Genomic DNA, 26,495 nt, shown 5'->3' on the forward strand with positions numbered 1-26,495 from the left:
GATTTTGTACTTTGATGATAACTGCAGGTTCTTTTCTCCATTCTTCATAGAGTGACAGAGTGACAAAATGATATAGTGAAGATTCATGTACATATATGGACACAACTCTTAACACAACTTCTACGCAATGTACAAGTATTCTACTAGCAACAGACTTACACTTTATAGAAACTGGCAATTCCTAGATTCTAATCTATGATAAATCATTAGTTTGAATTTTATAGGAAATAATGAAAAAAAATACATCTCTCTCATACATTGCTGAAAATATAAACTGATAAAAACCACTTTGCAAAACAATGTGTAGTTCTCTAGTATCTATGTGCATACTTTGGAAAAACTCAAACACAGGCAATGAGGACAAAAATTTCACAGCAGCATTGTTTATAATAGCAAAAAACTGCAAATAACCCAAAAGCTCATCAACAGGAAAATGGATATGTGAACTGTGATATACTCAGCAATGAAAATGAACAGCTGCTACATGTACCCACGTGGATGAACCTCAGAAACAATGCTAAGCAAAAAAGTCCCAGAAGATGATCTGCAATGCTTCCTTCATGCAAATTTAAAAGCATGCAAAATTGAGCAACATGTTATTGTTACTTAGGTTCAGTTTTTTTTAATCATGTAAAATTCTGCTGAGAAAAATCATACTACTGTGACTAACGGACTGAAATAAAAGTTTTCTGATTCTTTGCTACAAATCTCATATACAGTGGACCCTTGAACAACACGGGTTAGAACTGCACGGGTCCACTTATGTGAGTTTTTTCCACTAAATTTGTACTACAGTACTACACAATCATGGTTGTTTGAATCCATGGATGGAGAACTGAATATAAGGAGGGCTGACTGTAAAGTTATACATGTATTTTCAACTGTGAGGGCATCAGTGCCCCTATCCACCATGCTGTGCAAGGGTCAACTCTACTGAATACATTTTTGGATTCAAATTTAGTCTACAACAAAATTGCCTACAGATAATTTCTACTGGATCCTTACAGGTCAAGAAAATTTATTTAAAATATCATATATATCAATATTTAAGGAAAATATGTAAATTCTAACCTGAAAAAGATTTAAATAGTGTCATATTTTTACCGTAAAGAGTTTTACTTCATAGTTTACCTGAAACTTCACAAGGCTTGTGAGACTTCAGAAAATAGTTCCCCTTTAATTCCTGTCTGTATATAAGATGTGGCTTGTTATGATCATCTTCATGTTCACTCCCATCTGCCTTCATTATAGGTTCTAAGAAATATTCACCATCATGTGCTTTAAACGTTCCCATCTGGAAGTAAAGAAAATAAAAATTAATTTTCTTCTGTCACTAAGCAGAGAAAGCACGCTGTGTGCCACAGGTTAAAATGAGAGCACAGAAACAAGACAGCCAGGGGTTCATTCACTAAATGCCATCAACTAAACATAATGTTTCTTTCCTGGCTCACTTCTCCCTCTTATGTATAAAGTCATGGAGACTGGATAATATTCCAATAAACCAAGGTGAAATGACAGGTATTCCAGGTATAAAGAATAGCATAGGCAAAGGCATTAAAATGGCCAAAAGCTTAGCACATTCTAGAAGTAAGAAAACCTCTTTGGCTTGGTCTATGTAAGGTAATAGAGTGAGACAAGACTTAAAAGGAAGGCCGGGGTCAGATGAAAGATCTTGAATGTGACGCTAGCAATTTAGAATTTGTAAGCAATGGAGAGCCATTGAAGAGTTTTCTCAAAGACCTGTCTCCTGAATTCCAGAATCCAACATCCAACTTGCTTTTTGACACTTCCTAGTAGCATTCTCAACCTCAACATGTCCAAAGCCAAACACTTTCTTTTCAGTCCAAACCTGCTATTTCTTCAGTGCTCCCTCTTTCAGTAAATGGCAACAGTATTATTCAGATAGCTTAGGACAAAAATCCTGAGAGAGAAACCAAGAATGGGTCTCTCTCAAATCCCACATTCAATTCATCTGCAAATGTAAATGGCTCAACCTTCAAGGTATAACTGAAATCTAACCACTTCTCCCCAATTTTATCACTACATCCATGACCTAACCTAACTTTCTCTCCTTTCTGAACTAAATCAATAGCCCTCTATTGTCTCTACAGAGGACTCACAGTAATTTTTAAGTCTAGATCACGTTGCTCTCAAATCAAAATAACAAACAAAAACAAAAAAGTAACATGACTTTTCACGTCATTCAGTAAGATTCAAATTCCTTACCATGGTCCACAATGTCCTGCGTGATCTGCCCACCCCTTTGCACCACCCGGTCCCTCCAAGCACACAGATGACCAACAGTTTTTTTTTTTTTTTTTTTTTTTTAAATGAAGGTCTTCTTTTTTTTTTTTTTTAACACTATTTTATTTATTTTATTTATTTATGGCTGTGTTGGGTCTTCGTTTCTGTGTGAGGGCTTTCTCTAGTTGTGGCAAGTGGGGGCCACTCTTCATCGCGGTGCGCGGGGCCTCTCATTATCGCGGCCTCTCTTGTTGCGGAGCACAGGCTCCAGACGCGCAGGCTCAGTAATTGTGGCTCACGGGCCTAGTTGCTCTGCGGCATGTGGGATCTTCCCAGACCAGGGTTCGAACCCGTGTCCCCTGCATTGGCAGGCAGATTCTCAACCACTGCGCCACCAGGGAAGCCCCGACCAACAGTTCTGACTTCACCTTCTCCCATTCTACCTTGGCTCATTCTACAGCTCCATTCCTGATGTCTTTGCTATTCCTCAAACATGACAAATATTCTCTCACCTCAGGACCTTTGCACTTTCTAAACCTGCTTCAAGCACTTTTCCCTGCTCGCTCCCACTATCACTTGTTTCAGGTCCCTACTCAACATTCATGACCCTATTTAAAAAAAAGGTCATGAAGAACCTAGTGGCAAGATGGGAATAAAGACACAGGCCTACTAGAGAATGGACTTGAGGATACAGGGAGGGGGAAGGGTAAGATGTGACAAAGTGAGAGAGTGTCATGGACATATATACACTACCAAACGTAAAATAGATAGCCAGTGGGAAGCAACCGCATAGCACAGGGAGATCAGCTCTGTGCTTTGTGACCACCTAGAGGGGTGGGATAGGGAGGGCGGGAGGGAGGGAGATGCAAGAGGGAAGAGATATGGGAACATATGCATATGTATAACTGATTCACTTTGTTATAAAGCAGAAACTAACACACCATTGTAAAGCAATTATACTCCAATAAAGATGTTAAAAAAAAAATGTTACCCAGCCTCCCACGTCTATCCCCACTATCCAGTTTCATTTTTCTCCATAACGCTTATCACTACCTGATAGATTATTATTTATATTTGTTTCTTGTCTGAAACCATCCACTAAAATACAAGTCCATGAGAGGAGAGCTTTGCCTGTATTCTTCTCTGCATGCCTGTCATGCCTACCACATAGCGGATATTGGATAACATATATTAAAGGAATGAATAAGACTGTAAGACATGGAATTTAATCTAGTGACACTGTATGGTAGAATACTAGCAGTTATAAGATAGAGGCTATAGCCCAGAAGAGAGGTAACAAAACCTGAATTATGGTGACAGTGATGGTATAGCAGTTGGAAGAGAAAGATTACAAGATGCGAATGCCTGAGGAAAGCAGAAAAACAGACAGTGAGAGGGAGAACTTATGATAGAGATAATTTTCTGGGAAAATATTATTTACCAAAATGACTCCAGAAATGTTAAATATCCAAACAGACCCCTTTTCTACCAAACAATAGAAAAAGATGTCAGAGTTACATCACAAAAACTCCTGGCCTTGATGATTTCATAGAGGAATTCCACCAAACCTTGAAAGAGCAGATAATTCCATTGTTATTTGAACTGTTCCCAAAAATGGAAAAAAATCCAAGTTATTTTTATGAAGCTAGTGCAAACATATAGCAAAGCCTGGTAAAGACAGCACAAAACAAAACAACAACCCAGTAAAACAAAACAAATACAGGACAAGTTCACATGTGAATATCAAGCTAAAAGTCCGAAACTGTATTAACAAACAAAAGTCAGTAATGTGCGAAAAATACATGACGAGATGGAGTTTATCATAAGAATGTAACTATGGCTCAATATTGGAAATCTTAATTCATCATAACCACTTACACAAATGGAAAAAAAATCACATTCCTTTTGAAAAAAATCACCAAACATTCTTGATCTTAAAAACATCAATAAAATATAAATAGGTAGATGCTCCCTTAACAAGATAAACTCTATCACAGCCCAAAGACAGTATCACGCATAACAAAGATACATGTAAGGCATTCCCACTTAGATCAGGAATATAAGGATGCCCAGTATCACCTGTCCTAGACAACAGAATTAGATAAAAGATTAGAAACATAAAATTGGAAAGGAAGAGTTAAAACTTTCATCTTCACAGGTAACATCAGTGTATACCTTAACAAATAAGAACTAACTGAAAAACTACTATAAAAACTAAGTGAATTCAGTGAGAAAATAGACAGGCTTCAATAATATTCATGTGTATAAAAAACAGTGAGAAGATACTATGGAAGAAGCAATCCAATTTACAACAAAAATGTTAAATGCCCAGGAATAAAACAAATTTGTCAGATTCCTGTAAAATGTCAAAGGTCTACTGGAGAACAAAGGAAGAGAACTTAGAAACCACTTGCCATGTTCCTCAATATAACAAGATCTCAAAAAAATACCAACAGATTTTTTAACATGTAAACTGCTTCCAAAGTACATACAGAAAAAAGAAATAACCAAGATAATTATAAGAAAACAGTGAGGGCTTCCCTGGTGGCGCAGTGGTTGAGGGTCTGCCTGCCGGTGCAGGGGACACGGGTTCGAGCCCTGGCCTGGGAGGATCCCACATGCCGCGGAGCAACTGGGCCCGTGAGCCACAATTACTGAGCCTGCGCGTCTGGAGCCTGTGCTCCGCAACAAGAGAGGCCGCGATGGTGAGAGACCCGCGCACCGCGATGAAGAGTGGCCCTTGCTTGCCGCACTAGAGAAAGCCCTCACACAGAAACGAAGACCCAACACAGCCATAAATAAATAAATAAATTAAATAAAAAAAAAAAAAAAAAAAGAAAACAGTGAGGTGGGACTAAGACTACAAGATATTAAAATATTAAAAAGCCACATTAGTTAAATACTCCAATGCTGGCATATGAGGAGACCAACGGACCAATGTACTGAAAAGAAAGGCAAGCAATAAATCCTAAACCATAGGACTTAGTATTATTAGTACATACACTGCATCTCAAATCAATGAAGAAAGAGTATATTTAATAAATAGATTGCGACATGTGGGCAGACATCTGGACAAAATAATTTGGATACATCCCACACAGAATAAATTCCAAAGGGTCAGTGATGTAAACTTTTGAAATAAAACTGTAAAAGCACTAGAAGGTAACATGAGAGAATACCCCTTTAACTTTGGAATAGGGAAGGTCATTCTAACCATGACTCAAAACCCATTAAAAAAATGTTAAACTTCACTCAGGAAGAACAGAAATTAATACTAAACTGAGAAACCATTTTCACCTATGAGACTGGCAAAATTCTAAAAGTTTTATAACATACTTCAAATGTGTCTGTGGAAAAACGGGCACTCTGATACACAGCTGTTGAAAATGTAAATTAGTGCAATCACAATGCAAAGCATTTAGCAATATCTATTGCAATTACAAATGTGTTTGTTCTTTAACACAGCAATTCCCCTTTGGAAAATTTATCCTACAGGTACTGTACATTTCCACACATGTTGAGCTAACATAATTAAGGTTACTAACTACAGCACTGTTTTTAACAGCAAAATATGGGAACCAATTCAAAAGTCCACTGTTAAAGTATATTTACATAAACTATGGTATAACCATATAATGGAATATCTTGTGGTTACAGACAAAAAAGAATAAACATTTTATGTAGTGATATGGAAAGACCTCCAATACAATTATTATACCAAAATATAAAACTGTAAAACAGGATGTATAGTATACTACCATTTGTGTAATAAAGGAAGGAAAGAAAACTAAATATTTCTATTTCACTGGTTGCTACTAAAGAAATGCTAGAAGGATTCATTAGAAACAGTACAGGTAGAGGTGGGAGAAAGCAGATGGATTCAGGATGGACGAGGTATAGCGTCCTTTTCACTTCAGGTACTTCATATACGCTGTTCCCAATTCCCACCCTTCACCTCATATTCCTGCCACAGTCCTGTGCCTGGTGGACTCCATCTCATCGTTCAAGTCTCAGCTTCAAATAGCAACTACCCAGAAAGTTTTTCCTTTACCAGCTAACTAGGTAATCGCATCCCTACCCCTAATCCTGAAAATATATTACTTTTTTAGAGTTTACTACTGTTTGATTTCTTCAGAGCACTTACGATGTTGTATTTATATATTCGTTTGCTATTTATAACTGTTCTCCCTCATCAGACAGGCTTCATACAGGAAGAGACCTAGCCCTGAATTTATATTGCCGTATACAGTACCTGACACACAGCCAGCATGGTACACAGTAAATATCTGTTACACCAAGGAAGAGATTATTTCCTACTTTTTGTAAACTCAGCTTATGTTGAGCAGAAGCAGGACAAATCTGGACACGCAAGCTGGAGCTAGGATATGAACTCTTGAATGTAGGGATTTATAATAAAAAGAGTCCATAAGCAGGTGAGAAAAAAATTGCATTTTTATTACCGTGAACCTTTAACTGAAAGTTAGAAATTTCTTCAACTGTGAATGTAGGCAAACAAATCCCAGTGATGTTGCCAGTGGAGAGCAGATATTTTCATCACATGAAGATGTTTGAGGTCTCAAAATATTGTTTATGCTCAACAACTGTGTTATTAGATCTGTCATTAGATCTTATTTAATGTGGTAATAGGTAAAATTTTACATAACTTTTTAATATCCTGATAACTGTGTTTCAGTAAAATTGGTTTATTTTGTCATTTATCTTAGGCACTTGAAAACATTCTGAGAAGGGCTCCATTGGTGAATTATCAACAGGTTTGACGAGAAATGGGAGGAGGAAGGAGAGTAAAAGCAGTAACTTCAGAAGATTCAATAATATCTTTGTGCAGCTGCCAAGACAGCAAGGGATGAAACAGAAAGAACTTGCACCCACTGGTAGTCAAGAGAGTGGAAAGAATCCCTCGAATGGTCAGCTCTGATCGATAAATCTCTTTCTCTAGTTTGGTGAGGCTAAATCATCGAGGGTAGGCATTTATCATAATTTCAATAGCTAACTCGGATCTATACAGCAGACATCATTCATATACACTTATAATTTATTTCCATCTAATAATAACTGAGGTAAGTTATTATTATCCCCACTTTACAGGTGAGACGAATGAGGAACAGTGAGGTTAAGTACCTTGTCCAAGTCTTACACCTAGTAAGTGTCAGGACCAAGATGTGAGCCCAGTTAGGCGGGCTCCACAGTTCGTGCCTTAACCCAATGCACTGTGCTAGTGATCATACACCAATTCTGACAAACCCTACAAGACAGCTGACAAATATTTAATGAGCAGGCAGAGTTCTAGGGGCTAGAGATACAGAGGTGAGCATGACGAAATCCCTGTCTTCAAAGAATTCATACTTATATGGGAAAAGACAGATAATAAAGATGTAATATGCCTGGTGGTAACAAGTACCATAAAGAAAATAAAATAAGGCAAGGAGACAGAGAATCCCAGAGGGTGGGGGGAGGCACTCTAGGCTGAGGCTAGAATAACGAGGGGGTAGCCATGGAAAACTCTGGGAGAACACTGCAAACAGAAGAGCGGTGACTGAAAAGCCCAGTGACGGGGAAAAGCTTGGCAGGTTCAAGTGACAGAGAACAGTGAGGCTGAAACTTTGCCAACAAGGGGATACGCAGCAGAAGCTCAGCAGGTAGGGGCAGGCTGCTCTCATTATGCTTGACGCTGAAAAGCACTCATCACGCCTCCGAATACACAAATGTACATTTACCTACATGTAAAACTTGGCAAGTTTCCACTTAGAAAAGCATATTTCTGTGAAAAAGCAATTCAGAAATGAATAACTAAATTATGGATGCTATGATAAGCACAGTTTTAGTGAATGAGGCTTCATTTTCATTTCTTAATTATCTTTAAATTATTTAGGGATAATAACTTTGAAATTGTTGCTTTAAATTCCATTGTAAAGAGCATATGTAAATCACTATTTTAACTGAACAGTCACTTCAAGCTGTTTAAATGATTAGGGCAATTATAGTCATAAATTCTTCTTTACATTCATAATTATTACCACATCAACCTCTCCTTAAAGGTACCAAAGGCTTTACTATTTTTACAGTTCCTAAACCTAAAACATTGCCTGAGACATAGCAGGCACTCAACACATATCTGTAGAAATAAACATTTTTTTAAATAAATTTATCTATTTATTTTATTTTTGGCTGCGTTGGGTCTTCGTTGCTGCACGCGGGCTTTCTCTAGTTGCGGCGAGCAGGGGCTACTCTTCGTTGCGGTGCTCTGGTTTCTCATTGCTGTGGTTTCTCTTGTTGCGGAGCCCGGGCTCTAGGCACACGGGCTTCAGTAGTTGTGGCTCACGGGCTTAGCTGCTCCACGGCATGTGGGATCTTCCCGGACCAGGGCTCAAGCCCATGTCCCCTGCATTGGCAGGCAGATTCTTAACCACTGCGCCACCAGGGAAGCCCGAAATAAACATTTTTGTAACATGGTAAAGTACCTGATTTTCCCCCCATATACCCTTTAGTAATCCTTTTTTTTTTTCCTCTAATATTCTTAAGTTACAATAGTTTAGGGACTTGTCTGAGATATAGTTACATGATTTTGTTTTCTTTTAATGCTGAAAAGTAAAATGTGTAGGTGCTCTTGGTTACATAATGTACTAGTATATTAGGATTACACATTTTTAAAAGGCCTAAAAATTAAGGAAATTCCATCAGATATACTGAAATTCTAGTCTGTAAAATAGAAGAATTTATAAAGAATTCATCTATTTCTTAGATACTTTTCTAGTATACTATACTCTAGCATATTTCATTCATTCTACCAGTGCTTATTTTCCAAATATAACTACAAATCACTTATTTTCAATATATACCAAAATTCCAGCTTTCTTTGCGTTCCCAGAAAAAATAATTAACTATACTTAGAGGTAACAAAGACTACTTTTGAAACCTGAGTAAATGGACCCATGGGAAAAAATCACTTTCTACCTTTTTTAAAAAGCATGCTGAGCAGAAGAAATGTGATAGCATCCTGGTAAAAGATACAAATAGGAATTAGGCAGCTTGTTACTCATCCCAAAAGTATTTTGAAAAATGTCACACACTTCAAGGTACGGATATTTACAGTATTGTTTGGGAAACTTTTTTTATATACCTTTTGGATGAAAATCTGACTATGGGGTACTTCTATGATAATGTTCCAATAAACCCACACATGGGTCCAACCGGCACTCTCATGTGAAAGATGAATATAGTTGTATCGAGTCCATCAGCACTAACTTTAGTCATGCTAGAACACTCTAGCCTGCTAATAATACTGCCTTTATAACTCAGAGGCCTTTTCTTCAACAAAACCTTATGCTTAAAAGAGTAACTTCAAGAAAAAATAATTTGTCCTCAAAGGGGTTTGCCCGTATTTATCAATGAAGGACTTAAAAACATTTTGCTTCCAGCAATTTTTCTATAAGCCACCCCACTGCAGAGGACTTTCTCTTCAAAAAATAAAAATATTAGAGCTTTGCCTAAAGGCTCCTAAGGAAGCACTTAATTTTTTTTTTCAACTTGGAAAGGAACCTCGTAAGGCATCAGAGGACTTAATAAAACAGGTGGTTCGTAGAATTATATTTAGATCATGCCATATTTTTAGCAACCTGCCTATCTGCGGAGGGGCACTGCAATTTGATTCATGAGAAATGCCAATCAAATTCCAAAGCCTTTCTTTTGATGACTATTAAAAGTAGCATAACTAATTTTCACTTGGGCAAGGGGTTCCCAATTACTTGAAGCAATGATCTTCTATTTGCCAAGGCAGCCAGTGATTATGCAACTGGTTCCAATTTACTCTCATAGGTCAAAATTTTTATGTTTAGAGAATTTCTATACAATAGTTTTTCCAAAATGTTCTTATTTCAGTATGTTGACATTCATTCATATATTTGTTCCCTAAATACATGGCAAACACATGTATTATAGCCACAAATAATAATGTACTCTCAGATTTTATTAAAGGGTAAAAACAACAAGCACAAAATGTAAACCATTTGGACTCTTCTCCCAAATCATTTACAGTTATCACATTAGCACTGGCAGCTATAGAACTAGTTCAAAATAAAGGTACTATTAAACAAGGCAGTTAATTAGAGCCAATACTGAGAATTTATTTTAGTAACAGATTGCTCTCAACTATTAATAAAGTTGGATTTTCGTTTAAGGCCTGAATCACTGGTAATTACTAGCATGAAGACTAAAATGTTTAGTTTCTCAATCTTTAATCATAAGTCATATTAGAATCAGTTTGATGCTATTTGTAATAAGAAAGCCTGACTATGAGTCCTGGGTCTGCACTCATGGAATCTTGGGCAAGCCACTTCATATCTCAAACCTCAGTTCCATGACTTATAAAACAAAACAAATAATTCTATCTACCTAACTTCCTTAGAAAGACAATGTGTGTTAAAACGATGTCAGTAACTGTTTTGAAAGTGAGTATATTTTGATATAGGATGGAAAAGTCTCCACTAAAAACACAAATGTTACAGCTACCCTTTTTTACCCTAAGCAGAGTGTAAGTGTTATGTAATAAAAGATCATGAAGATTAACTCTGAGATTCATCTTTATTTTGGGGTACTCTGTTCAATGCAAAAGATTTTTTCCCCTGACAGCTCCTCATTATAACACCACTGATCATACCTAGGAAATAGTGTATTATACATAAGCACACATTGAACGAATGAATCGATGATATGAAGAATATGTAATTGGCCGCAGAAGCCTAAAGCAGAAGATTCATTGCAAAGTTTTTGAAAAGAGAGTCTTCTCTCCTCTAGTAGCATTCTTTATTCCCCATTCCACAGGGCAATTCCAGATCTCCAGTATAAATGTTTCCAGAGGCAACATTGCTGATACTCGCCTAAAAAGACACTGCTCTTTCACCATGTCCCTACCCATGAGGATCAAGAAAATAAGACAGACTCTGGACTCATTTACCCGAGATTCATGCAGCCAAATGACTCAGCTACATAAATAGTAGTGTCCCAGCAACATCACTAACAAGGAGTAAATTCTGTAACATTTCTCTTTTTTGTAGGCACTGAGGTATGTTTGAAGTCACATGAACTCACTAAAAGTGGAGAGAACTGTCAAAGAAATGGCCACGTTCTTGTGGGGTCCAGGTCGTGGTTCTCAGGACAGCCTCTGCCATCCTCTTACTAAAATGTCTACGAAGACATAAAGCCCAAAGTCATTATAACAATTAGAAATTTAAAACAGTAAGAAATGATAAAGAACTACTCTGTAGGTATATAATGGAAAGATGTTCATGATATATTGTCAAAATGTTATAAAGCAATATTATTTAACAAAGATATATGTATACGACCTGGTCAGCTCTTTCTAGAGAAGATGGGGCAAAGAAAGGAAGGCTCAGGATGGATCTGGAAAGATGCGTAGGAGTTTAAGGCAAAGGACATTCTAGACAAAAAGAAGAGTAAATATAAATTCAAACCATCATGAAGATTAAAGTAAACCTATGATAGAATCAAACAAATGTTTCTAGAATAAGTATCTCTTTCTTGCCACCTCTCCTGTTATTAACTTTCCTGGTTAATGGCTACAGGATCACTCAGTCATTTAAGTCAGAGTCATTGGAACCATTTTGGTTGTCTGCTCTTCTGGTCCAAAATTCTAATGGGTCTCCTACAAGGTGGCTTAACTTCAGCGCTACTGACATTTTGATAATTCTTCATTGTAGGAGGCTATTCTGGGCACTGTTGGATGTTTAGCAACATCCTTGTCCTCTACCCACCAGATGCCAGTAGGTTCCCTTGCCCCCTGCACAGCTGTGACAACCGAGTGTCCCCAGACTCTGCCAAATGTTCCCCGGGGGACAAAACTGCCCCAGTTGAGAACCACTGGTCTCATAGTGCACCTTCCACAGGGACCCAACTCTTCTCGCCACTGCAACCACATTACTTCCTGCGGCTCCCATTCCCTACCATTACAGTGGTCTTCCTTACTGCAGTGGTGGTCTTCTCAGTGCCTCACTGCCTCCCCTGCTCCTGGCACAGTGGTGCATAAGGGCAGACCCCTCCCAACACATCAAACTAACCCACCATCTACAGTCTAAGCCTTCATGCCTCCACAGTACATTCCAGGCCTTAATCTGACTTCAACCTTACCTTTCACCCTCACCTCCTAATCCACCCTACTCTTCAGCTGCAGAGACCCACAAGAAGCCCTTGAATTTTCACATCCCCAAATGTTTATTCATCCCTCAAAGTCCAGCTGAGAAGTCTCCTCCAGCCCAGGTCTCATAACACTCTTACTCCCTCCTTCCTCAAAGTTCACCCAGCACTCCTTGTACTCCTCTGTTAACTGTATTTAACAGACTATTTTCATTGAGTGTGTGTACGTGTGCCCGGTGTCACTATGTGGTGGCCCTGAGAATGCTGAGCATAATTGACCAAGGACCCCCACTCCAGGCTTTGAGATCCATCTGTGCTTGTGCCCCAGCCATATCTCCCATGCACCACTCCAGCCAGTAACTGAGTGTGGCAAGGATATGAAGAGGAAATTCATTCTTAGGAGGCAAGGGACCGTTCTCCCAGGCAAATCTGGTTTGAGGGGGGCTTTGCTGAACCTTGCTTAGACTACCCGGCAGCCTGGGATGCTTCTACCCAACATTTTCATCCTCTCTTCACCTGTTTCAGACTCCACTGCTCGCTCCTTTTTTCTAACACAGTCACTTCCCCTATTAAACTCTGCACATTTAATCCCACCTTGCCATCTGCTTTGTGGAGGACCTAGGCTAACACTCGAAATGTTAAAGGTAGAGGCATAAGAAATTCTCCCTAGGGTTGTCTGAGTATTTGACTAAGTATAGGAATAACTAAAAGGGGTCCTTATGAATTTTCCAACAAAAAAATATGAATACAGAATGGCATGTGTAATGACCTGAGGCTGTGTGACTTCTGAGCAAATAGGAAGTTTAAAAAATAAAGTTTTCCAATAAGACAAAAACCAGTAAAGACACTATTGATAGTTTCCATACATTTATTTCCTTTCTGAACATGGAGGTACTACAGCACGTCAATAATGAGTCATCAGAGGGCATTAGTGCCTGACATGCCACAGAATGGTTCACATGAGAAACTTCAAAAAAGTACACACGGCCACTGCAAGCTACTCCGTGAGAATACTGTACAAGCCAGATGCAATGTCTGGTTTTATGACATCTGGAAACTGTTTCTTTCAACCAAAAAGACTGCATTGATTCAAATCCCACCAAGAAACAGTGAAGCTAATTGTCTAGGCGGTCGGGTTAGTCCCTGAGGGCCTCTGGAAGAAGGGAACACACCAGGTAATGTAAGAGAGCTGACAGAGGGACAGGGGTTGTTGAGAATAGCCTCTATACAATTTACACATGCCATTCTGACAAGGATATGCCCCAAATATTACAACTTATGGAATACTGACCTCTACTTTGGCAAGAGTGTATCAACATCATGAGAAAATAGATAATATGACCATGAAAACAAAGTTTAGAGTTGAATCTAGAGATATTAACGTCTGATAACTATATATTCTGTGACTTTATCAACGAACTAAAAACAGAGTTTGATTAGCCATTATATTACATATAGGTAATTTTATGATTTGGCTCTATTTTCATATCTAATATAGATTTTAGAAATGTCAAAATAAATAATCAGAAATGTTTGAATTATGTGATAAATACTTACACTTAGAAGAAAGAAAAATTAGAGGAGGAAAGATTAGAAAAGCGAAAGTTATACCCACATGAAACAAAGAAACTTTCTGGCAGGCTCATAGCCCCTCTGATTCTTGGGCCCAAAACACTTTAGAAAACTAAACAATACAAGTCATGGTTCAGTGGTTTAGTGAAAGAGAAAAACATGTAAATACTAAGACGTCTAGAAGTGGGGAAAAAAAATAGCTGTGTAGGGCTTCCCTGGTGGTGCAGTGGTTGAGAATCTGCCTGCCAATGCAGGGGACACGGGTTCGAGCCCTGGTCTGGGAAGATCCCACATGCCACGGAGCAACTGGGCCCGTGAGCCACAGCTACTGAGCCTGTGCATCTGGAGTCGTGCTCCGCAACGAGAGGCCGCGACAGTGAGAGGCCCGCGCACCGCGATGAAGACTGGCCCCCACTTGCTGCAACTAGAGAAAGCCCTCGCACAGAAACGAAGACCCAACACAGCCAAAAATAAATAAATTAATTAATTAATTAAAAAAAAAAAAAGGAGCTGTGTAGAAATTAAAAGAAAACGTTAGTTTATATGTTTGAGGTTAATGCAACACTAGCAACTGAATGAAATCATAAGTATGTTGTGATGTCAATTTTTTTAAAGGGTTGTATGTACAGAGATATTTGGAAAGTAGTAACTTGGTTTGTATTCCCTACCTTTAAAAGTCACATGCCTCAGTAGCCACCAGAGAAAGGAAAGGTAGATGCTACCTCAAATGGGAAGATGCAAGGGGAACAGCTCAAATGAATGAGATGTGAAAGGGGAACTTAGTGGATTCCAGGAAGAAAAGAACGATGGAGGCAAAGGATACGGCTGGGAAGATGTATGTGCACTGACTTCTCCACTGGGGGTTTAAGGCCCTGGAGGCAGAAGGCATGTTACATAGTTTAGGAGGACTTGCCAAGAGAAGTGCTTTAGCATGCTATGTGGGACTCAAGGGAGGGACCTCTACAAGCCCCGCCCCCCCCACACACACATGCACTCACTGAAATAAGAGGTGTGGCAGAGTTTGGCGAAGGGAGAAATCAAGTCCCCCTAGACTTTCATATGCCATGGAGGGTCTCAGAGCCTTAGAGGGGTCTGGAAGATTACCAATGGCATCTCCAAACCACCTTATGTGGAGAGAGCACAGCAGCAGGAGCTAAGTGACCCTGTGTTGAAGGCTGCACATGCATCAGCCAGACAAGAAGCCAAATAGGTGCTGCATCCAGAACTCAGAGGGATACGCAGCAACAGAGAGATCCCAGGTAGGAAAGAGTCAGTGAGCCCCAACTGAGCAAAGAAAAGCCACAAGTTCTCAGGCCCAGAATTCAGCGGCTGGTGCCAAAAAAATGCAAGGAGACTGAGGCACAAAGGACATCGGAGGCTAGAGAAACTGAAGGACAGTATGATTTCCCCACCTTCCTCCCAAACAATACAGAGGCCTCAGAACACTTTACTGCCCTGTATGAGGTCAGTTTTCATCAATGGTCAACATTTGCTTGAATCCAGCCATGACAATGAACATCAGCAGAAAAAAAATGAGGAAGTCACACACTCATTCAATATATTCAGGAAAAGCATTTGATTAAGTACAACATCCATTCATGATTCAAAGCAAAACTAAAAGCAAAGAGCAACTAGCAAAAGAGAACTTCAATAGGATTGGCTCCAAAAATCCTTCAGTAAATCTCAACTTTAGTGTTTAATGGACTGACAAAAATCAAAGCTGAATCACCACAGCTGCACACATGCAAAGTCACGAAGATGAGTTGGGAAGTAGCAGGAGCAGGGCTGGAGGTGAGCATTACTGACATCTTGGGCATTGTATCAAGGAGGATCTGCAAAAACTCAACTGGTCCAGGTTGTGGGTAACACAACTTTATCTGGATCTAAAGATTAATCTGAGACTAAAAAACAGGAATCTGATATAATAATAAATGGACTCTAAAACCTACCAGAAGTTCCAACATTTGATGAAACTATTATTCTAAAGAGTGCTAAGGATAGAGTCGAGGTAGAAATAAAACAATCATAAATATACAGCTAATATCCGTTATAGTGCTAATATCACAAGGGAGAAAAATCAAAGAAATGTCACTAATCTCATCAGTGATTTAGACTTATAATTGGTCCTGATCATACTTCTACAAGATTTTTAGATCCTGGTACCTCTAGCTATGTGCTGTATTACGGGAAACTTTCTATCTCTGCCGTGACTGATGTCCTCAACGCAGCCCTACACATACAGAGAAATGGAGATAAAGCTGAGTTACATAGGTATGAAAATATGTTTTTTGATGTTAAATCAAACTCTGATAATATCAGTAAGTCTATCAAAAGCAAAGTACATACTTAAATCAAATGGACTTATGCATGATAATGCATAATAACTAGACAATTATATCCAAATTGACACAGTGACAGGAAAGGATGAACTCCTGTTATGACTTAAAAACATTTCCAGGGGCTTCCCTGGTGGCGCAGTGATTGAGAATCTGCCTGCCAATGCAGGGGACATGGGTTCGAGCCCTAATCTGGGAAGATCCCACATGCCGCGGAGCAACTGGGCCCGTGAGCCACAACTACTGAGCCTGCGCGTCTGGAGCCTGTGCTCCGCAACAAGAGAGGCCGCGACAGTGAGAGGCCCGCGCACCGCGATGAAGAGTGGCCCCCGCTTGCCACAACTAGAGGAAGCCCTTGCATAGAAATGAAGACCCAACACAGCCATGAATAAATAAAATAAAACAAATACTTAGAAAAAAACAAACAAACATTTCCAACTGTTTTCTGATTTCAAAAAGGAGATATTGAATAATAATTTGAACTGCACAAAACTTATGAATCAACATGATCAGAAACATCACTCCTAATAATGCTTCCCATCTGGAATTTTTTCCATGCCTTAAATACTAAATGACGAAAACATACTAACCATGACAAATTTGTGGTAGTAAATCTAGAATTTTCTAGACAAACTAAACATTTTGAAAGGTTCTAGAAAAGAGAATATTTTTCTTTCCTTTGATGTGTAGATGGCTGTGTAAATATTAGTGTGTTTCTGCCATTCTGATGTTGTATTTTACATTTAACTACAGCCAAAAAGAAAACTGTCCAAGGCATATATATATATATATGTATACGTACATATATATATCAAGATAATAGCAGAAAAAAGAACAAAGAGATGTTCCAAATCTACTTAGTAATGACCAATACTCACACCCAGGAAGACATCTTACATCAATTACCCTGAAAGGAAGTATTACATTTGGCCTAGAGAGAACTGTTATCAATTTTCTACTTCATCAAAGAGTAAACAATGTTGATGTTCTGAAGCTCATCTAAAATTTGCCCAACAAAAGCTAGAATACTTGGAAAGAACCCTGTAGCCAAATTCTTAGTTGTTTCTTCTTGAACACGTATTTATCAGAGGAGTTAATGATGAAGTGAGTTCATATATGTTTTAACGTAAGTGTTCTCAACCAGAGGTTCCATGAACTTGGATGAGAAAGACATCTTTATTTTCCCTAACCTCTGATACGTAACATTTCCTTCAATTATGATTGTAGGTAAAACCACAGACATTGTGACTTTGTTAGCAATAAAATAATAGCTACTTCAACTCTAATGTAATGTAACACAAAACTATCTGGATTGTTTATTCTCATTGCCACTACAGAAGTATAGAAGTAAGTAGTCCCCTCCCCAATAGATATTATTTAACACATTAATAAAGGATGTATTATGACACCACAAATTCTAATACTTGTAACATTTTGATTACTGTTAGTATTTAAAAGGAAGCCAATTAAATAACATGTATGCTATTTTACACATTCAAATCATGCTGAGAAGAGGTCCTGGGTTTCCCCTAGAATGCTGAAAAGTTGATGGCCAAAAAAAAAAAAAAAAGTTTAGAACCTCTGTTTTAGAGGGAGAGAAACAAATAAAACACATAGAACCCAATATTTTATTTCATTTCCTCTCTCCGCAATGAGGTTTTTACAAAATCCACATCTTTTACTCTTGTCACTCTAATGATCATTTCTCATTTGCTGGCACCAGATCTTTGTAGATGCTCTACATTTTTAAGTGCAGTGCATTTTAAACTGGCATAGTCAACCTTTTCCCTATCTTGTACTTCACAGATTAATGGCCATCCCCATAGTAGCAAAAAAAAACAAAAAAAAAAACAAAAAAAACACAAAAACTCTTTTCAAACCTTTTCATTTTATGTATATTCATTCTCTTTTCATTCTATCATTCTTCATTCAAGGAATGAATTTAAGTAAATTCAGGGGAGTCTGCCTTAATAGATGGTCCAGAATGGGTGTGTCTGAATGAAGGAGCCTGTCGTCCTGCTGGAAATCACACTTCCTGTGTAGCAGAAAGCCACTGCCCACCTCCCTGACTAGCTCAGCATCTGACACTCTTTCTCGCAGCTTTGCACAGAAGGGTCAATTTGGCCCAGCAGGGAGAGACACGCTGATCCTCCAAACCCTTCTCCCCACTGCAAGGAAAGAGTGGCCTCTGGCTTGGGTTCATCTAGGTGTTAATCCCTCTGGTGGCCCACTCTGATCTCTTGGGTCAACCAACCGCCCATTCGGCAAAAGCCAATGCCCGGCTCCCTGAACGAGCAAGGATGGATCCCAAGAAAATGCCAAGGGACCCGAGGGCGCTTACCAAGCCTCCACAAAGGCTGAAGACGGCTGTGTGATCCTCCTGAGCATTGACCTGGCCGCGGTAGAAGCAGTGGCGCAGGTCTGGGGGCGCCGTGCGGCGCTCCTCAGCCCGGAGCGCAGGGGCTCCCAAGTGCACCTCTGTGTAGCCGGCAGCCAGGAAGGCCGCGTCGGCGCTCAGGTTCAGCTGGAAGACCTGCCCGTAGGCGCGGATTCGGTAGTGGGTCCTGAACGGCGTGGGCTCCAGCGCCTCGGCGCTGCGCTTCCTCCGGCTGAAGTGGTGGCTCTTTGGGAACACTTCGCCGAACTCATTGACCCGCGCGGGGGTCACCACTTCGTAGGAGGCCAGTGTCCTCACCAAGGCTTCTGCAACCACAGCGATACGGCCGTTGAGCCCCTACCCCGTTTCCAACTCCCCAGCGCCGAACTTCTTCAACCAAACGTCCCAGCCAGAGGGCCGAGGCCCCAGGTCCCCATACCCCCGGCGGGGCGCGACGAAAGAACACACGCTGGCGAGCGCGCGCGCACACACACACACACGTGCGCTCTGTGAGTGTGCCTGCCTGCTTTCCCACACCCCCGATTCGCTCCACCCTCCCCAAGCAGGGACCCTGACACTCAGGGCCCTCAGCAGCACCTCCTTCTCGCGCCCCTCTTCGCCTCCCTGCCGCCGCCAACTCGTGCCCCGCGGGCGCCCGCGCCACCCTGCCCCACGCGTCCCCGCCGCGTGGTCCCCGGAGGGAGACGTGTGCCCCGCGCGCGATTCCTCGAAACACCGCGCAGCCGCAACCTCCGGGGATGCTTGGGGCTGACTGATTCCGGAGTCCCGAGAGCCCCGGCAGGGCCAGGGTCCCCCAGCGGGCAGAGCCGCTCCCCCCGCCTCCCTCCGTCCGCCCGTCCCACTCGGGCCCGCGTCCCACCTCGCTGCTGAAGGCGCCCCGCGGTGACCTTACCCTGCCTGGGGTGGAAGTGAACTTCCCAAGACCTGGTGATGAAGAGCGAGAGCTGGTAGAGCAGCCCCGTCAGCCACTTGGCCACCCGCATGGTTCCACCGGGGGGATTCCGACCGGGGAGGCCAACCAGAGACGCCCGCCGCCCCGCCGGCTTCCCCCGCGCTCCGCTGCCTCTCCTCCCTCTCGCCCGCCGCTCTCCGCGCCGGCAGCCGCGGCGCCTCAGCAGCCTCCGGAGCAGCAGCCCCGGCCCCGGGCCGGCCCGTCGCGCCACACCGCCAGCCTCCGCTCGCTGAGCCACTGCTTCATCGCACTGCAGCCCCGCAGCCTCCGGCTCGCAGTCGGCAGCCTCGCTCCGCTTCCTGCGCCCGCACAGCCCTCAGAAGACCTCTCCTTGCGTCCAGCCTAGCGCGAGGAAGCGACCCGACCTAGCAGGAACGGTGCCAATATAGCCACCCCGGGCCTGGCGAGCTGGGGGGGAGAGCCCGCCCCCAGGGGCCGGGCCCGGCCAATCAGCTGGAGGCGCGGCCCGGGCTCGCCCTCCGGCGCGCTGCCCGCCCCCAGCCCCTAGCCGCAAGCGGAGTGCGGTCGCTGCAGGCTCTCGCTGTGGGCGTGCAGCGTGGTGAGTAGCCCGAGGCCCAGTTGGACACCCTCCCGGTACCCGTAAAACCTGGGACTGATACAAGCTGCGCGGCCGAGGTCCAGATAGGGGATAGGTAGGTGTGTGAGGTTTTAGTTCTTACAATGAAACGGCAAGCATCAGAAGGAAAGTTTCTGTTATTTATGTTTCACGGTAATTTTAGACTTCTCAAACGAGATAAAGTAAGCTACAGCGGGAAATTCTTATAGGCAAGAGGATGGCCAGGCCTCATTTGCAAGGACCCCTGTGCACCCGAGGGGTTGTTGTGAGTTTCAGTGTTGGAGGGGAAAGCAAAGGTGAGTTTGCAGTCAGCAAACACTTCTGGGTGAGAATTTCTGGCAGTTGCCAGAGAAAAAAGGATCTCAGTCTCCAAAGTTCCAGTAACTTATTGTGACTTTTTTCATTTTAATATTCTTTTTTGTACTTAATTTTGTATAAAGAGCCCCCCAAAATTATATAAATGTCAAGCCCCACAAAACTTGGATCTGCCCCTGCCTGTGGGTCATTGTTTTTATGAGATTTTCTGCTGGTAGTTTCACAGTATTCATATGTCCTTTGTTTATAATATCCAAATGACCCCATGTATCCACAGTTATCTTCCTCAGCAATTATTGTAGCTCTGAATCCAGTTGAGTCATCTTGTGTCTGTTAAATTGGATAAACCTCAATAGCAGCAGAAAGCAGTCATCATTTCAGAACTCCTTTCTCATTTCCCAAATCCACCTGTTTGATTTGCAGGTTCCATAATTGTTTCTCCCTATAACCAGTATGAAAAAAAAATGAAGTGGAAGTGGTCAGATATTGTTGAAATCCAACCAAGAGAGAGGAAGAATATGAGTATAAAAAGTAAAGGAAATATATGAGTAACTCTTCACAAACACAAAGGAATACACTCTCAATTTAGTCCCTGGCTGCCCTTTCTCCTCTGAGCTCACAACAATGAAAATTCTGTTTGCTTTGAGTTGACCTCTCATGACAGACCGCCTTACTTTTGTATCAAATGTGGAACAGTCTTGTCCAAGGAAGGAGAGTTTCTTACTTTTGCCAAGGAAATTACCCAGCTCTGTAATGGTAATTCTTCCACAATCTATCCCCTTCTTTTGTACCCCTTGCTCACAAGTGTCATTTTATTCATCACAGAATTACAGACTTCTCATGTTGTTTTTCTAAATTAATCCTACTGTTACTCTAAGCAAAACAAAAATGGACTTGACCCACACTTGTCTGTTTAGTGGTTACCTTCAGTACACCGTAATTTAGAGTCATTCCAATTACACTGCAGCTCTGAATGCATCTTTACCTTAGGAGCTATGCCTACCTTCATACAAATAACAGAAAATAGATCTGCACCTGTTTAACTGGCTATCTGACTGCCGACTGCAGGCAAAGTAGATACTTCATTTCCATCACAGAATGTCTGTCACTCAAAGTAGTATTTGCAATGTGATATTTGATTTTCAACCTGCTCTTTTTGGAAACAATGGTCTAAGAATAGGGCTGTTTTTTCCTGTTTTAAAGAAGCGGGAAAATGTACGGGATATGTATTTTATGTCATTATAATCTTTACAGTGTTCAGTAAAGAACATTATTTCCTTCATTTTATAGAAGGTAAATGTTACACAGTATCTAAGTAACTAACTGGATATCTACAAACCCTTTCTGACACCAAAGTTTTTTCATTATACTAGACTAGGCCCATTATGATATTCACATTATTTGTCTCTCTTCCTTTCTGCTTCCCTACCAAGTGAAAGTGTCATGAATAAGCTAATCTATGCCATTTAAATCAAGCATTTCTCCACATGGGTAATTATAGCTACCACTTATGGGATTCCTTTGACATACCAGGCACTGTACAAGGGACTTTAGAAAGGTTACCTCGTTTAATTTATGCATTCCCCCCAAGAGAAATTAAGTAAATCACCCCAGATCACACATCAAGTTAGACTCAAATCTCTTTGGTCTCAAATTCCATACTTTTTAAGAGTAGATTGTATTCTTCATACTAGCTCAAATCTCATTACAGTCGTAATCATCAATCAACAGTAAAATAGATCAATAGATTGTGACATATGCACACAGTGGAATGCTAGACAGACTGAGAACATATAATCTACAGCCGCATGCAACAACATAAATGAATCTCACAAAAAATATTATTTAGAGAAAGACTTAGAGCCCCCCCAAAATATAGTGCATATAAAATGACTCAATCTATATGCAATATACAAAAGCAGGCAAAACTGCTCAATTTTATTAGAAGTGGCTAATTCTTAGGCTGGAGAGAATAGAGATTGGAATAAATATGAGTGAGCTTCTAAGATGCTGATACCATTTTGTTTCTCGATCTATGTTCTAGTTGAAGAGGTGGTATGTGAAATTTCTTACATCTGCAGTCTTGTGTATTTTCATATCATAATGATATGTATCATTTTTCTGTGTATATGTGCATGTAATAATATAATAAACTTTTTAAGTAAAATATTTGCTATAAAAAAACACCACTATTTCTTTACTATATGGAAAAAGTTTAAGAGAACTTCAGGTATTAAATATTAAAATAATCTTTTGAGGTAAATATTTATTTCCAGACACAATTTAATCCAATAACCAGAACCTATAACTAGAATCTCACGAGCCAAAAATGTCAAGAAAATTCTAACAAAATATCTTCCATGGCTATTGTCAGTCACTTAACTACTTATTTGATTTTTCTTTTAAAAATAAGAAAGGAAAGAAAGGTTCAACACAACAACAAAAAAGGAAAGGAAGAGGGGTATACATCCCTCCGAAGAACATATTTTTATTTTATTAAAATACATTGCTAACTGCATGGTATTTAACTCATGACTTAGAAAAGGAAGAAAGGAGGGAAAGAAAGAAGGGAGAGAAAGAAAGAAAGAAAGAAAGAAAGAAAGAAAGAAAGAAAGAAAGAAAGAAAGAAAGAAAGGAGGGAGGGAGGGAGGAAGAAAGAAAGAAAGAAAGAAAGAAAGAAAGAAAGAAAGAAAGAAAGAAAGAAAGAAAAGAAAGAAAGAAAGAAAGAAAGAAAAAGAAAGAAAGAAAGAAGAGAAGGAAGGAAGGGAGAAAGAAAGAAAGGGAGAAGTGAGTGGGGGCGAGGGAAGGGAAAAAAAGGAAATCTAATAACTTTCCTCTGATTTTGAGGAATTCGTAAATAATTCACAGGTTTTCTTTTAAACCATGATGTACTAAGTTTACCCAAGAGAATGTAGAATTCTGATGGATCTAATCATTATTTTACATCTAAAATGTTACTTTTTTACCTTTTATACTATACTGCATATTAAGGTTCATAACCTGTTGGTTGTACAAATATTATAGGATTATTTGATAGAAGTATTTTTGACACAATGGATTCACAATGAATACATCATTTGAATTTCTATAGAGAGTAATGATAATAGTCCATGAAAAATGAAATATAATTGGAAGTATCAACTGCTTTAAAAGGATGTAAGTTTTTCCAAACATTTACACAATTGTTTCTGTTTAAATGGCCTTTATATTTGGAATTCTGCAAAATATAATGAACTGATGTGTCTTGCTCCTGAAAATTGGTTTTCTGATCAACTATTCTTGAAAAGAAGTTCTTGATCGTTTATGGTCTAAGATCCATATAGACAAAATGCTTCCTTCTAGACAAAGTATTAAATAAGTAATATATTGTTCATTTCATTTTGCTAATGAGACAAAATTCTAGCAATGTATTAGGGATAGAAAAGGTCAGGAAAAATTATTATCACTAAGATTTATTTAAAATTCTACACTAAGGCAAAGATATAATACATTTAGAAAAAGCAAGAATAACTTTCCTCTAAGGTGGTGTTAAATTGGAACTGGACACTGTGGCATATAACCAGTAGAGTTTTACGCCAGGAAAACAAAAAAATGGCAGAAGATCAGAAAACACAGGAGCCAGTCTTGAAGTTTACCCCAGTGACATGATTGAATGCGAAATAAGGTGGAATGCCACCAGGATGGGGTGAAAATAAGGCAAGGAGCCTCAGCAAACAAATGAAGGAAAGGATGGCATCATCCCAAGACAGAAGAAGAAAGGAGTACTCTTTCCCAGTCCAGCTTGAATTACAAAACTCTGGAAGCAATGGGAGGAGCTAATAATACAACTCTGTTCTAGCTGGGGAGGTCCCTGGCTAACATGATGATGACTGAGCGGTTTAAATATAAGACTCTACTGGTGTGTTTGCAAAGAGCCAAGTAAGTGCCTTCACTCAGGAGAATATGACACCAAACAAAAATTCACCTGTGCTGTTTGGTTTCAACATACATTACATTTTTCAAATATTATAACCATTTATTTTATAAAAATATGGACTAGTTAGACTGATACTCAAGGACATTGTCACACCAAAAAACAAATACGTCAAATCTCTTACTTAGCCTTTTGAGGTCTCAATGTGTTTTCTTACTGATAAATTATGAAGACTGGACTGGATAATTTCTGTGACCATTTACAAGCCTAACATTTTATGTCTCTGTAATTTTATGATTTGAAATAAAGTATAAAAAAACACACAATCACCGGGGAGTGGAAGAGTTTGTGGACTGAAAAAGGTCAATATGGATATTGGATCTTCATTTTAAAGAGAGGGTAGCAAAAATGGACAATGCACTTTGGGATGTAATACAGGAATTTGAAGAAATTCTTTATTCCTTTATGAGACAGAATAGGGTGGGAACCAAAAGCTGAAATCAATATTTTGGCATCCAGTGGAGATCTATGCAGCTCGAATGAATTGCATGTAGTCAACCAAGTTTCACAAACAGGTTAGAGAGAAAAGTAGGCATTGCACGGCCATTTTTGAGAAATTCTATAGAGGTAAGATTTATGGACACTGATTTTTTTAGTTCCATCCTTTTACATTGCACACAAATATAGGAAGAATTCCTTAACTATTAGGGTGATAAAAACTGAAATGAACTCAACAGAAATGCAGGGTCTCCATTACTTCATATACTCACTGTGTAAACTGAGACCAAAAATATATTTCATGTAAAGGCATGTAGTTTTTACAGAAAATTAAAGTAAGAAAGACACTTTGAAGCAAGCATAATTTTATATTGTTTTTCGATTGTTTGCTTTTTCCTAATTTTATTTGCAGGTGCAGGAAAAATGGTTGGAAAAGTGTGTTCCAGAGCCCAATTATAAGCCACATGAGAAAATCATTTTACCTATTTTATTGCTGCATACTTTTTGTTAACCCATTGCCCAAGCTGCATATTTATTTACCAGACTTACTCTCAGTTGCGTAGTGAACGTATTCAAAACTCAAATACATTTCAAGGCCTCCACTGAGGACCTTAATTTTTTTTTTTTTTAGTGACTCTAAGAAAAATTCTTAAAAAGAATTTCAATCTGTTTTAAGAAAAAGTAATGGTCCCTGTCACACAGTACAGTAAAACAAATATACTGTTTTGTTTAATTAATATTATAAATGAAAATATTCTTATTTTTGGAACTGTGAGCATAACCTCTCTATCTAACCATCTATCTACCACATGATTTGCTTGACCAAAATTATTCAATGTATATAATTAAAAGATAAAACCATCTTCAGTCTGGCATAGCTAAATTAAGTGAACTCTTAGAAATCACTTTGAACGTATACTACATCTGCCTAAGGAATGCCTTACATAGCCTTTTTTCACTTATGTGGTCTTAGATAAATACAATAGGTGCTATTCTAACTTTCCTCTACCTTTGAGGTGATGCTGAGAACACACAAAATTTGTAGTATCCAACATAGAAAAGTTGCTGAAATGCGGACCAGATATCATCTCTTACTGTCATGTTTTCTCCATTCTTCCAGAAGGAAACAAAAATTCTAACATGCCCACTGAACATGAGCCATATGAAGTTGGAAATCTGGAAAATACCTAGATCCCCATTTCCTTGAGTGAATACAAAATAAGGAATGGTAAGCTAAGTTATCTATTTTTGACAGTATCTTTCCAGGATCTGGATCAGACCTTAAAGCATTGAAATATTTATTAATTATTCTTGTTAGTGGTTTGTCTCACCTAATGTAAGCTACAGTGAAGGTAGGAGGAGCAGGGTGGGGAGCTAAGCCTATGTGTGAAATCACAATGGAAACCACATCTATGACTAATCAGTGAGAACTGGCAAGCACCGTTCTGCACTTATTATGACAAAGCCCCACATGTGAACTTATTCAAATCCCCTCTCACTTTGTCTCTATTTTGCGTTAAAAC

The 26,495-nt window shown here is 39.8% G+C and overlaps 1 protein-coding gene across 6 annotated transcripts in view; it reads right to left on the reverse strand.

Moving 5' to 3' along the window:
• The window catches only part of ADAMTS20 (ADAM metallopeptidase with thrombospondin type 1 motif 20), a 297,000-nt gene that overhangs the window by 174,909 nt on the left and 95,596 nt on the right, over window positions 1-26,495 (reverse strand). For 5 of the 6 annotated variants that reach the window (XM_059935677.1, XM_059935680.1, XM_059935679.1 and 2 more), the window contains exons 1-3: window positions 19,610-19,777; window positions 18,661-19,022; window positions 1,132-1,294 (exon numbers count right to left, since the gene is read on the reverse strand). In XM_059935677.1, coding sequence (XP_059791660.1) covers window positions 1,132-1,294; window positions 18,661-19,022; window positions 19,610-19,700 — 616 coding nt within the window. In that variant the 5' untranslated portion in view covers window positions 19,701-19,777. Of the gene's footprint in view, window positions 1-1,131; window positions 1,295-18,660; window positions 19,023-19,609; window positions 19,778-26,495 lie in introns of those variants that run through there. The other variant, XM_059935681.1, reaches the window with a different exon arrangement.

Source organism: Balaenoptera ricei, chromosome 10 (assembly GCF_028023285.1).
Source record: "Balaenoptera ricei isolate mBalRic1 chromosome 10, mBalRic1.hap2, whole genome shotgun sequence".
Classification (NCBI taxonomy): Eukaryota; Metazoa; Chordata; class Mammalia; order Artiodactyla; family Balaenopteridae; genus Balaenoptera; species Balaenoptera ricei.